At 58.6% G+C, this 12,962-nt stretch overlaps 1 protein-coding gene across 13 annotated transcripts in view; it reads right to left on the bottom strand.

Moving 5' to 3' along the window:
- The window catches only part of MCF2L (MCF.2 cell line derived transforming sequence like), a 186,706-nt gene that overhangs the window by 6,909 nt on the left and 166,835 nt on the right, over positions 1 to 12,962 (bottom strand). For 8 of the 13 annotated variants that reach the window (XM_058548513.1, XM_058548516.1, XM_058548523.1 and 5 more), the window contains 13 exons: positions 12,707 to 12,783; positions 11,126 to 11,192; positions 10,304 to 10,419; positions 8,715 to 8,784; positions 6,866 to 6,958; positions 6,675 to 6,767; positions 5,737 to 5,862; positions 4,626 to 4,847; positions 4,097 to 4,189; positions 2,799 to 2,877; positions 2,562 to 2,628; positions 1,636 to 1,754; positions 175 to 249 (listed from right to left, as the gene is read on the bottom strand). In XM_058548513.1, the coding sequence (XP_058404496.1) occupies positions 175 to 249; positions 1,636 to 1,754; positions 2,562 to 2,628; positions 2,799 to 2,877; positions 4,097 to 4,189; positions 4,626 to 4,847; positions 5,737 to 5,862; positions 6,675 to 6,767; positions 6,866 to 6,958; positions 8,715 to 8,784; positions 10,304 to 10,419; positions 11,126 to 11,192; positions 12,707 to 12,783 (1,297 nt within the window). Of the gene's footprint in view, positions 1 to 174; positions 250 to 1,239; positions 1,333 to 1,635; positions 1,755 to 2,561; positions 2,629 to 2,798; positions 2,878 to 4,096; positions 4,190 to 4,625; positions 4,848 to 5,736; positions 5,863 to 6,674; positions 6,768 to 6,865; positions 6,959 to 8,714; positions 8,785 to 10,303; positions 10,420 to 11,125; positions 11,193 to 12,706; positions 12,784 to 12,962 lie in introns of all 13 variants that reach the window. The other 5 variants (XM_058548515.1, XM_058548521.1, XM_058548526.1 and 2 more) reach the window with 3 other exon arrangements.

Here is a 12,962-nt window from a genome sequence, read left to right as displayed (position 1 = left end):
CCTCACAGTGTGTGTCACCACAGCATCACGCTTTTGAACGAAACAACGAATTGCTCTGGCCGGTAGAGACCTATTTCCTGTGCATCTTAGATGATGGGTCATGGCAGGACAGACGGGTCCTAACTGATGGGTACATGGATGCCAGGCTACGTGCAGAAGGCTGGGCCACTCTACCTCGTAAACCAAAAGGCGTCGGATCGCTCTTTACTTCATGTCGCTTAGCTTTTTTGTCAGGACTGGTGGGAGATGCTGCAGGAGGGGGAAGAGGCACAAATAGAACAGGAGAGAGAGAGTGAGGAGTTGCACACAGAGCACCGGGCAGCCGCGAGGAACACTGAGCTCATGCCGGGATGGGACACACGCATCCGATGGGCGATTTCCACTGATTCAAAAAGTAGCTGCCTGGGAAGAAAACTCAGCCGGCAGAGGGACCCCACAGAGAAGCAGAGGCCCAGGGGACTCAGAGGAGACCGGTGTGTGGTCGGTGGGCAATCGTACGATCATTGCACGGGCCGCGTCTAGTGCGTTTTCTGAGCTCTGCGTTAAGTATGCGTAGCATGCATACTTTCCATACTTAGCAAACTCAACAGTACCAGAATTTGTTCTCCCTTTCTTTTTTTGTAAAAAGTCTGAGGCCAACTTAAAAGTATTGTATAAATTGAGAAAAAACCCTCCAACTTTGGACCAATGAAGAGAACCCTAGAAGACACTGGCTCTTAGCATCTGGAGGGGGTCCTGTGATGACCCGCCTGGAACGTCAGGGCCTGCCTCATACCCCACGTAGTTACGGCCCAGGAGCACCCAGAGGCGGCTGAGCTCTCAGGATCTCCACCCAAGGGACCCTTCACCCGCCCTCGCGCCAGCAGAGGCCTCTAGAAGGCAGTGACACCAGCGCTTCAGCCCTCGGGCAGAAGGAAGGTTACGGCCTGCAGGGGCCTGACCTGAGGAAGAAGCAAAAAAGTGGGAGGAGTTGGACCACAACGCAGCGACAAACCCCGTTTCTGGGCAAGGCTCCTTCAGGGAAGTTGCCGCCCCCTTCCAAAGAAAAGGCCGGAGAAGAGAGCTCCGGCCACGTGGATGACAGACATCAGTGTCGGTACGACGGTGATTCAGTGGAAAAACGCTGACCGCTGCCCCTGTGATGCAAGAGGCATACGCCCCCAAGACTGTCCACACAAATGGCCACCACACGAATGGATGACAGACACGCCTCCAGGGCGAGGGACATGTGCCCTTTACCTTTCTGACCTTTGAGGTTAGCCAAGCCCTGCAGGGCAAAGCGCTGTCTGGAAAGGGCAGAGCTTTCTGAGGTAGAGCTAGAGACCGTGTCATCTACGAAGGAAGAGAGGGGGCAGCGTCGGGGCATCCGCAACCCAAGGCAGCTCTGGGAGGGCACATGCCAGGCCACGCCGGGCTCATCTCCGGGGCTGGTTTTCAGAACAGGGCGCACACGGACCGTGAGGAGGAGGGTTCCTGTGGGTGCTCCCCGTGCTCCGCGCAAGGCGGGTGGGGACCCCTGACTCTTGCAGAGGCTGCCTTGTGCCGGCAGGAGGCTGTGCATCCCGCCATGCCCGCCAGTGGACACCCACCGTGTGGCCCCGGCTCCGCCCCGGCTCGCTCACCGCACACACCCACCTCTGCCCTTTTCCGGGGGCTTTGGTGATGATGCCGAGCTCACATATCCTTCCAGACTTAGGGGGTCAGTTTTTCTTTCTTCCAGCTTTTTGATGTTTCTCGTGTTCCCTTTCATGGGACTAATGACATCAGACACATCGAAAAAGAAATAATAAGCTGTCTGGTTAGTTTTTCAAAACCCTCCCTGAGGACCTGAGGCATCGAGACATCCTGCATTCCCATCCAGCCCTTAGAGCAGCGTGTCCCGGCTGCAGAGGCCCGCACCTCCAGACTGAGCCCAAAGGGAACCAAACGCAAACAAAACCCCTGCCTAGCTATTCAGCACGAGGTGGGATTTTTTTTTGGGGGTCTCACTCTTTTAAAACTACTGTTCTGTGGATTATTTATTAAGACCACATCCTGTTCCATGAACGATTACACGTGGCTTATATAGCAAACAAGAGCAATAAAGTAAAAAAATCCACGGAATCAGTAGAATAACAAAGAAAAACAAGGGCACTGAAGCCAGTGTGCAGGCCAGTGTCTGGACCGCGTGCCTGTGAGGGGGGCCTTGGGCCCTGAGCCTCTGCACTACGGCCCCTGCCTGAGGCGCTACCATCACCGAGATGCTGGCGATCAACTGCTCTCTGGGGCAGCCGCACATCAGGCGCGGACAGTAACGGGAAATAACCCACAGAAGGAAACAGAGCCATGAGGACTGGTCTCTGCCTGGGCGTGTGGCCAGAGACACTCATCCTTGGAGCTGACCCACTGGGCCTGACCCACCCCATGCAATCCCAGAGGGCGAGCACTCCGGGGCTGTGGGCAAGCTCCAAGTTGCCCCGAACACCGGGAGAGTCAGGCGGCAGGCCCAGGAAGCTCGCGGCCGTGCAAACCCCCCTGTCAGTCCTCCTGCCATGGTGGGGTCTCAGCAGGCACCTCCTCACCTGATGCTGGACGCCGCGGGCAGAGGCAGGCTCTGGGACTGCTCCAGCGCCCGGTGCTGGCTGGCTTCTGCGAGGAGGGAGACAAACAAGAGCCAGCGCGGTGAAGCCCCAGAACTGAGCGCCTGCACCACCCAACACTGCGGCCGACCGTTCAGAGCTCGGAGGCTGCTCTGAACATATGTGACCACGTCCCCGGAGCAAAAGCCGAGAGACAGTCACGGCCGAAGACATTCTTACCTCTGAAAGCCTGCAGCTGGCTGGTCAGCAATTTCCGAATTTCGTTCACCCACGCTGCTTTAATTTCAGGAGTTGGCGCCTACCCCCCAAAAGAAACGCCAGGTGAGCACCTCGGCTCCCTGGAGACACAGGCTTGGGTGCTTCATGCCTGGAACTTCCGAGGACAGTCCCAGGAATCCACACGAGAGCAGCGCACGTGAGAAAGGAGAGGGGCTGAACCGCCACAGGTCCCCTTGCTTCGGGGCGCCCCCACGGCAAGGGCATGACAGAAGGGCCCGTGCGGTGGCTGGTGCTTAGGGCCCTGCAACACAGCCGCAGGCTGACCACAGGCCAATTCCCTTGCAAAGCGCTGACGCCTGACTCCCTGGGAAACCCTGTGGCATAAACTGCCCCCGGGAGTAAGTCTCCCAGGGACGTGGCCCTGACGGCGTTTTAGTCACAAGGATGACGGGAGTCTGAAATCCCAAAAGCAGGCTCTAAGCTCCAGGGTGAGGCAGACGACCAGGAGCGTGAACTACCGCCAGGGCTGCTGACCTGCCTCAGTCAGTGCCTGGGCCTGAGGGCAGCAGGGCTCTGAAGACGCTGAGCCTGCGAAAGCCAGGTCCGCCAGCGTCCTGCAGTTCCCAGGGGTCTGGTGGCCAAGCCAGTGCCCGAGTGGGGCCCACGTCCTCGCCTGGGCTCCGTGGGGCCTGTGGGCCTGGCCCTGCTGGCGTGGGGGCCGTGAGTTGTGGACAACTAAGTGCAGTGTGCCGGGGCCTCCACGCTGCCGTGGTCTCCGCGTCCCTGCAGGGCAGCCGCGTCGCCCTGGGCCCAACGTTCTGCATGTGTCAGAATGCTGAAGCACAACCAGGACAGCCACAGCCCCCATGCTGGCCGACCCCTCACAGGGCACCTGGGGCCGTGCACCGCTCACGGATGCACTTACAGCTCCACCCACCTCCTGCCCCCCCAGCGCGGTGGGATGCGTGAGGCCTGGAACACCCCCCCCCCAGGAGACCCGGTCACGTGTGTAAGCATGGCACAGGGGCCGGGGCGACGGGAGCCTGAGCCACCTTCCTCCCAGTGCGCCTTGAGCACCCCTGACTTGCAGGCTCGCTGCACGTCACCCTGGGTCCAACTCTGGTTAAAGACGGCCCAGGGCAGCGACCCCAAATGAACAGTGGTGCTCCTGGCCTCCGGGTGATCAAGCTTCATGGAAGATTCTAGACGCCTGCTCTCAATAGGAGCCTTTCACTGGCAATCCCAAGAGGCTTGACGAGTCCCTAATGCCCGGCTCAAGAGACAACAATGGGACCTACCTGTATGATGTAAACCTCCTCCCTGGCGTTGTACCAGATCTCAAACTTCCTCGCGTCCCCTTTCACGTTCTCAGTTATGCCAACCGCCGCCATCTGACAGCACAAATGGGAGACAGGCGTTAGTGTGCAGGATGGGAGCACCCACCTCGCCTCTAAAGGTGTTGGTGCCTACAAAAAACGATGGAAGTTGCTTTGGGGTGGGGGCTAAGGAGGCCCAAATTCCCAGACTCCCACCCAAAGAAAAGAGGCGTGAGCCAGAAGGCGGGAATAGCGGCCGAGGCTCAGCTACCGCCTGGAACGAGTCCCCTGTTCTCCTCCTCAGGGCCAGCGCCAGGGAGGTCCCCAGCTGCTGGACCCCCCTTACTCACGTTCAGGGACAGCCTCTAAGTGTGGGACCCCCTTCCTCATGTCGAGGGACAATCTGTAGCTGTAGGACCCCGTTCCTCACGTTCAGGGACAGCCTCCAGCTGTAGGACCCCCCTTCCTCACGTTGAGGGACAGCCTCCAGCTGTAGGACCCCCTTACTCACGTTGAGGGACTGCTTGTAGCTGTAGGACGGTGCCTTCTCATAGCCCTCCCCGTTCTCCTCCCTCTTCTTGCAGAAGAGCACGGCCTTCTCGTGCAGGAACAGGTGCCGCTGCATGGGCTTGAACCTGGCCAGGTCCTTCACCTTGGCGTGGCCCCTCTTGTGGTCCGTCCAGACGCTGAAGGAGCCCTGCATCAGCAGCTTCCCCAGGTCGCTCAGGTTCCCCTGAAACGTATGGGGACACGAGGAGCATTAGAACCCAGAGTGAACGCGGGGGCCTTCCCTGCATGTCACTGAGTGAAAGGAGCCCGTCTGGGAAGGCTGCATCCTGCAGGTTCCACCGTGTGACGTCTGGAAAAGGCGACACTAGGAGACAGTAAAGGATCAGTCGTTTCCAGGGGTTGGGAAGGAGGGAGGGATGAACAGGCAGAGCATGGAGGATTCTCAGGGCAGTGAGACCACTCTGTAACATACTGTAATGACGGATACACGTCATTATACGTTTGTCCAAACCCACAGAACGTCCAACACAGAGTGAGCCCCGACGTACACTGTGGATTCTGGGTGACGGTGATGTGTCAATGGAGATTCCTCAGATGTGACAAATGCACCTTCTGGTGGGATGCTGACAGTGGGGGAGTCTGTGGGGGGAGGAGGTACATGGGAAATCCTACTTCCTCGCCATTTTGCTCTGAACCTAAAACTGCTCTAAAAATAAAGCCTATTAATTAAAAGAAACAGAGTGAGTGCTGAATGGACTTGTAGAGAAGTAAAAAGAATTAATAAGTTGACCCCATATGGACACACAGAGGGAAAGCAGAAATCAGGCTTTTTTGCCCTGTTGTTACATGTCACCAGCCCACGAGTGGCATCAGAGAAAACATTCACGCCGGCTCCCAAGCAACGCCAACCTCAGGAAAGGGCAGGAGTGGAGAGGCTTCCAGAGCTGCACCTGCGCTGAGGCCCCCGAGGGGTCTCCGGCCCACCCAGACCCCGAGTCAGACGGGGCTGGACCGGATGCAGGCGACACGCATGTGCATGGAAGCTCCCATGCACAGCTCCACACCGGCGACGGGACAGCCTCAACCCACCCGTCAGCCCCAGTAGCCCTTACGTCATAGCCCGTGATGGCGATGAGGTGCATGGAGTCGTTCACGGCCTTGAGGATGCCCAGGATGGAGCTCAGCGCCTCCTGCAGGTCCTCGGCCCCTGCACAGCTCTTGCTGTATTTCAGCATTTCCTGGGGAGGGGGACCAGGACCCGCTCACACACTCATCTGGACACTGGACCCCCACTCCCTCGAGAGCTGCTGGAAACCCACGCTCTGTCCCAGAAGTGCAGGCCCCGGGTGGCCCCAACACGGATCCTCAGAGACACCGTGTGGCTCCCTACGCAGTCGCCACACCACACACGCACGTGGACACTCACCCTCTCCAGGCGGCAGGCCTGCCCAGGGGCCACTGGCCCTCCCACTGCCGTGTAGCCCTGTACCCCACCCACCCACAGCCCAGACAGACACCTGCAGATCAGGGATGTTCAGGGCCTCCCCAGGGTGAGCACCCCTCTTGCAGCTCATGTCTCCCCACTTCTAAATCTGCTACTCTTTCCTTTCAAATTTGACCCCCCAATAAACATCTGATTGTTAAGGGCACACGCTCCATGTCCGTTCACTCGCTCACTCGGGCCTTGTGGAGCTGCCTCTGCCGGGCCCGCAAAGACAACTGGACAGAGGCCGGGCCTTGCCGGGAAGACAGCGTGTGGGGCACAGCCCAGTGTGTGTGGAGATCCCCTCAGGGGGCAGGGTTTGTCTGTTCACCGCGGTGTCCCCGGCCCCCCGACCATGGCCAGCACACAGCAGGCCCTCCACAAAGGTCTGTGAAGAGCCAGGACCCTCACAGAGATGGGAAGAAGGCAGCTCAGAGGCCGCGGGGCTCAGGGAGGGCCGGGGCAGCCGCCGACGCAGAGAGGCGGGTGCGCGGCTGGGAGAGGATGGCAGCTGTGAGGGCAGCCGCAGGGCAGCCGGGCCGGGAGCAGGGCTCCGCTCAGCCGCACCTTGAGCAGCAGCTGGTACTTGGTGATTCTCTGGACCGGCTTCAGCAGGTAGGAGTCCAGACTCAGCTTGTGGTCCAGCTTCTTCTGGCAGTCCTGCACCCAGCAAAACCTCTGGTTTAGACCACGCTCACTGTCCTCTGAGAGCCAACTGCTCAAGGAAACGCTGCTCTAGGGAGGGTCCCGAAACACACCTGGAAGAAGGGGCAGTCGGAACACTGTCTCCACAGGCTCTCGGAGCGGGGCTTGTTCTGACAGTACTTCTCGTAGATCTGGAACTCCTCCATCTGTCCGGGGACAAAGACGCGTCACAGAGTGCCTCCCCAGCGACAGCCCTCTCAGCACACGGAGGGGCTGGTGCCACTCCCAAGTCGCACCCTCCGGACGGGCCCTGCCGCTCGCGATGGGGATCCCGGGTCCTCAGACCCTCACAGCGCAGGGTGTGCGGGGGTCAGGGGCTTCCACCACACGCACTCTCAAAGGCGTGTTACAGGCTGGTTTTTCAAGTGGGACTTCCAGGGTCTTCTCTGGCAGTTTTGCAAATTACACAGGTTATTTCTCCAAATACGACCTGAGCTCTGTGTGTGAGATGCAACTGCCCCAGGACGGCCCAGGGACACAGACGACCGCAGGGGCCTTCATCAACCTGAGCTGGCACACGGCTGTCGGCCACGAGGTGGATGTGAGAGCAGAGCAGCGGTGCAGGGACGCCTCTCGCTTCTTGACTGCCCTGCATCTCAGTCTGGCTGCTGACAAAGCTGGGCCAGCATCAGCCTCCCACTCATACCCCGACTACACGTGGAGCAACGCGGACGGGAATCAAGGACACTCGGCACCTGCCCTAGATCCCCCTGCCCTGTGGGGCCAGTCCCGGTTCACCCCCTCCATCTCAGACGCAGCCCCTCACAGTCCTCTGGTCCTGCCTTAAGCTCACTTCTCAGGGCTGGTACGGCCCCACCACAAGCTCACTTCTCAGGGCTGCCTTAGTCCAGACACCCCTTTCATCACATTAGCTCAGGAGAGCTGGCTTTTGCCACAGGACCAACAGACCAAAAATGAACGCAGGGCCAACACAGACTTCCCAAAGAGTCTCCAGAGCCCAGCCCACACAGTGCTCAAACTTGCCCACACATCAGAATCACCCGCAGCCTTGTTACGGAACCCCTGGAGGTTCTGATCCGGCAGGTCCGGGGCGGGACCCGGGAACCTGCCTTTCTAGAGAGATCCCAGGATGCTGACGCTGCTGGCCAAGGCCCTGCTTGGAGAACCACTGACCTACAGCAGACGGCCCTACCCCAGATCTCAAACAGCACCGAGACGCACTGCCAACGGCCAGGCCGACTGGAAACAAACATCGCTCCTCTTTTCCTCCCTTCTGCCTCTTGACACCAGTTCATTAGAACACGTCTCAGCCTCCAGCTTATGACCTAGTCTCATTGCTGTTAGGAAGCTGCATCTTCCCTACTGCTAAACGAGCAGTGCATGGAGATCAGCGTAACAGCGTGCTGGGGCCCGTGCGGAGAAGACAGCGGCCGCGTGCATCCCGGCAGCCCCTTCCTGCTCCGAGAACTTCTCCACAGACCCCCACCTCAGCTGATCGTCCTGCCCCGGAAGGAGGCAGACGTCTACTATTTCCAAGAGGAGAAAAAAGTAAGGCTCAGAGCGCGCGAACGACTCATCCAACATCGGCTGGTGAGCGAGGGTCTGAACCAGGGCAGGACCAACACAGAACAAAACCCCAGCACGAAGAGCTCAGCTTCAGCCAACACCAAAACTTAGAGGCTTCACAGTTTCGGGATTTCTCAAAGCTTACGTTTTACAGTTTTTCTCTCTTTTGAACTAGTTATTGGGCTTTAGAAAAAATCGCCTTCTTTTGGCCCTACCACAAAGTATCCCGTCATCTCAGCCAAACTGGAAACACATGTACTTTGTAACTTCGGTTGGTTAGAAGGGGAGGGCAATAGAACTTAAAGTCACTATTATTTCAAGTAGTAACTTTAAGGAGTAAGGCACGGCAAAGTACATATTTAAAGAAATACATACCCTTTCTAGAAAACACCTTCCAACCAGCTCTGGGCAGTCTATGTAGTTTTCTAGCTCCCTCAGGAATATTCTAGACAAAGAAAGCTTGCATTAGGTCATACAATAAACAACCAGAATAAGACGACATTTGTAACAAATTAACAGATATCATTTTCCAGACCACTTTCAATCCTAACTCTGGACAGTGTGGGAGGTTCCGTGTGCAAGAACGCGCCATCTGACATGGGAACCTGCAGCCCACACCTGCGGCTCCCGGGGTCCTGCCTGCACCAAACTCTCAGGGTCGAGCAGACGTGGCCCCCTTGCAGGTCCCTCCATGTTTCTGGTGTTGGTGTTCACGCAGAGGTTAGGAGAGCTCCTTTTTTATCAGCACAGACGTGGGACGAAGAGGCCGTAGGCAGACAGATGGAAGCATCTCGAGGCTCTGAAAGTCCAGCCCCCACACCCGTGTGCCCAGTGTAACGGGGCTCTTGGCTCTGCCTTGGGACCCTCGCCCACGCAGCTCTGCCTCTGGGCCCTGAGCCGAGTTCTCCTCTATGTTTGTTTTCATCTGGGTAAATCCCATCAGGAGGGGAAGCTCCCTGGGGATCAGGTCAGGACACCAGCACTGTAGCGTAGAGCCACCGGGGCCCAGCACCCGAGGACTGGCCAAGACCCCAGGCTGGAGCCGAGGATGCTGAGGGACCGAGCCACCTGCTCATCTTAATTCCCAAGAGAAGGCTCCCGGGCAGCGTCCAGCTGCAGACCTGGTGTCTCCTGCATAAAAGGGCGGGTGGGACTTGCTAATGACAGAGGGACTAAAGCATGCGCATGGTCAGACAGAAGTCCCAAGTGCCCCCTGAGGACCAGAGGAGGGTGGGGCCTGAGTCCTGGCCACGGGCTGCACTGCGGGGGCAGAGGGAGGGTTCGCTCACAGCTGCTGTTTTCAGGACACAAAGGCACTGCCGTCTGTCCGTCTGACTGCTTCCATCTGCACTCCACGTCTCCCTGCTCACCTCCCTTCCCTCCAGCTCCCGCAAATTGGGATGAGGAGCCAAGGGTGAGCAGCCCCAGAAGGACCGTCCACACTTTCCTCAAAGCCACGAAGAGGCCACAGAGCACTCTCAAGAAGGGAGAACGGGGGAAAGGAACTTCCAGTGTTGTCTTTTTCCAGAACAGGCTTGGGAACAAAACGGGCCCTGCTAAGTGGTGTGGCCTTCGGTGCCGCCCCAAAGTGTCAAATGCACACACTGGGGGACCAGCTTCTCCTGGCCCAGCAGGACAGGGAGAAGGCCAGAGCGGGCGGCGGCTCCTACTTCCTCGTGCTGTGGACAGAGCGCAGAGGCATCTCCCAGGATATGCCACCAGGAGACGGGTGGTCCATTTGTAACCCACTCACCTGGCTCAGAGCACTGCCCTGGGCATATCCCATTCCCCCGACCTGAGCCACTGCTCAGGCTGTGTGAGCTTATCCTCCAGAGAGGGAGGAAGGGAAATTCTCCACCAGCAAAGCACAGCCCAGGGGCCGTTTGGGTTTCAGCTCCCGGAAGGTGCCTGCTCTAGAGGCGAGACACGGCCAAGTACGTGTATGACCGGAGGAAGGGCCCAACCTGTTATGAAAGTGGTAAATTTCTTCCATGTTTCCAAATAGAACATCCTTCTTGTTTTGAAGGCCTGTTGAGATGAGATGCGTCATTAACGGGTTATCCATCTCGGCAGCGTAGCCCTGTGGAAGGGGGAAGAGGTCAGGAGGGGAACCCTGACTTGCAGCTGACAGACAAGTGGCCACTGCCCAGGGGGGTAGGGGACGCTGTCTCAGGTTTTAGAAAGCAAACCACCTCCTATTTACTCACTGGCCATTTCTAGGATCATCTGGACAAGCACCACAAAATGTGAGTGAATTACAAACAGCACAAGTGTTTGGTGGTGGGGGAGGTTCCATCCTTCTCCCTTTTAACCTTTTTAACTTCAGGTACTTCTGTGAGGGGGCAAATCTTATGTGCACACTTTGATGAATTATTTATGTGTCCACAGCCCTCTAACCCCAGCCCATATCAAGACACAGAACGTTTCAGCACCCAGAAGCCCCACTGAACAACCCAGCAGGCAGGCGGCTGCACTGTGACCTCCCCATCACGACGGCGTGGTCTCCTACACAGGGAACTGCACTCGTCATTGTGTCCTGAGGGTCACCCGTGGTCGCGGGCAGCACCAGCAGGTCTTTCTCCTGCTGTAAACGCTGGCCCCGTGCAAGTCCACCTAAACCTACTGTGCCTCGTCCTGCTGACCGACACTTGAGTTGCGTCCAGTTTGGGGCTGTTATGAGTAAAGCTGTGCTTTTCGGTGGACACAGGACCACATGGGGTGGGGACCGCCCCCCACCCCCCATTTCCCAGCGCGGGGCACCCCGGCGCCCCCAAGCGCAGGCTCACCTCCAAGACGCACAGCAGCTCCTCCACGTAGACCCGCTCCGTGTCCAGTAGCTCGTTCATCACGTGCCTGCGGACGGGGCGCGGACTGTTATCCAGGAGCAGAGGCCCGGGCCCGGCTCTGGGCTTTGGGGCCACCTGCACAAAATGACCTCGATCCCTCAAGCACGTTCCAGCCTCCCTCTCTTCAGGTCACGTCTCCAGGTCTTCCCGCCCTCCCAGGCTGCCCGCCTCCTCCCCGGAGGAGCCCCTCCTGCGCATGCGCACATCATGCAGCGATGATCTGGGGAACTACTACGTGCCTGACATGGTGCGGACACCCAGAAGGGGCGTGGGCTTGGAAACCAATGGTCAGCTCTCGTTTTATGGACGAGGACCACCTTTTAACCACCTACAACCAAGCTCCCCACCTTAATCCACAGAAAACGGAGCCAAGGGGGTGCTCCTGGTCTGCAACCATGGAGCATCGTCAGTTCTAAACCAGCTGTCAGCGCCTAACAAAGCCTTAGGTCTGCGGTTCAGAGCCTGTGCTCCTAAACAGGGCGGTGGGAGCAGAGGGGCCTCGGGGCCTCCCTCTCACCACCACAAGCTGGAGGTCGGTGCTCCTGTATGGGAGCACAGAGCACAGGGTATCACGGAGGGGAGGGTCCCCGGCTGGGCACTGAGCTGGCTGTTGAGGGCCGCAGCAGGGGGCTCTCTGAGTGCTGATCTCAGAGTGCATAGACGCAGGAAGGCGGCCAGTGCAGCTGCCTTGTGGGATGGTGAACAGGGCAGCTCAGCTGGAAGGCAGGGGCTCCGTGGGGAAGTGACCTCCACCCCTGGGAAAGACCTTGGAAGGGCCATCTCTGTCAGTCTAGAGGTCAGACCTCATCAGCACTTCTGTGAGGGCACAATCCCAGGCACTCTTGGGAGGGGTGGAGGGCACAGGCCCCACGCAGGTACCATGGAAACAGTCCAGGTGTGCAAGAAGAAGGGCCTCAGCCGGGTGTGTGCGTGTGAGTGTGTGTGTGAGTGTGAGTGTATGTGTGTGTGTGTGACGAGCAGGAGGGGACAGATTAAGAAAGAGAAGCATTGCTCAGTGCGTGGAGCTGAGAGGGCCCGGAAAGGCTCCTGGGCGGTCGGGGGGACAAAGTCCACCGAGGAGACGTCTGGGGCGGTTATGCTGCTGACCTGCATGTGCAGCCAAGGGCCTGGACGGGGTGGAACCACACTAGTCTCCTCACCTGGGGCTTCGGGGAAGGGAGAACATGAGCCATTTCAAATTGCCAAAGTCCCCCCCGAGGATCCAGGAGCAAATGTGGCTTTTCTAAGGAAAACCTCAATTCCTCTTCGTTTCAGGTGTGGACTCGCCAAATGAACACGTGTGTTCCACCTCCGTACACGCACGAGGCATGCACGGGCATGGACCATGTGATGCCAGCTTTGCTCCCACCTTGCGGCTCTGGGGTAGAAGCCAGCATGTCCTACCAGCTCTGGCTCGTTTATATCAGACTCTCCTGGCCCAAGACTGAGATCTGGGGGGACCACACTTGTCAGATCTGGACCAGAGCCCCTCAGCGGAGCCTGGGAAGGCCGCCCACCCACCTTCGCAAGATGGCCAGGCTCTCCTCCTCGTCCCCTGTGGAGCTGCCGCGGCCCTGCCGGCCCTCGCTCATTTCACTCTGGGGAGAGAAGAGCACGAAGTCATGCATTGAGCTTTCAGACATGAGCAGGCGCCCCGCCCATCCTGACGTAGGCTCTGGAGCCCAGTCTCCTTTCCCCGAGGCCTCGCAGACCAGGAGGGAGCCAGGCGCAGGGGAGCAGGACCGATGCCCTCCGAGGCATGGCGCGCTGGCCCGGC

This window comes from Diceros bicornis, chromosome 9, assembly GCF_020826845.1.
Source record: "Diceros bicornis minor isolate mBicDic1 chromosome 9, mDicBic1.mat.cur, whole genome shotgun sequence".
NCBI classification, from domain to species: Eukaryota; Metazoa; Chordata; class Mammalia; order Perissodactyla; family Rhinocerotidae; genus Diceros; species Diceros bicornis.
The sequence above is the reverse complement of the archived record's forward strand: the minus strand, read 5'-3'. Positions and strand labels throughout refer to the sequence as shown.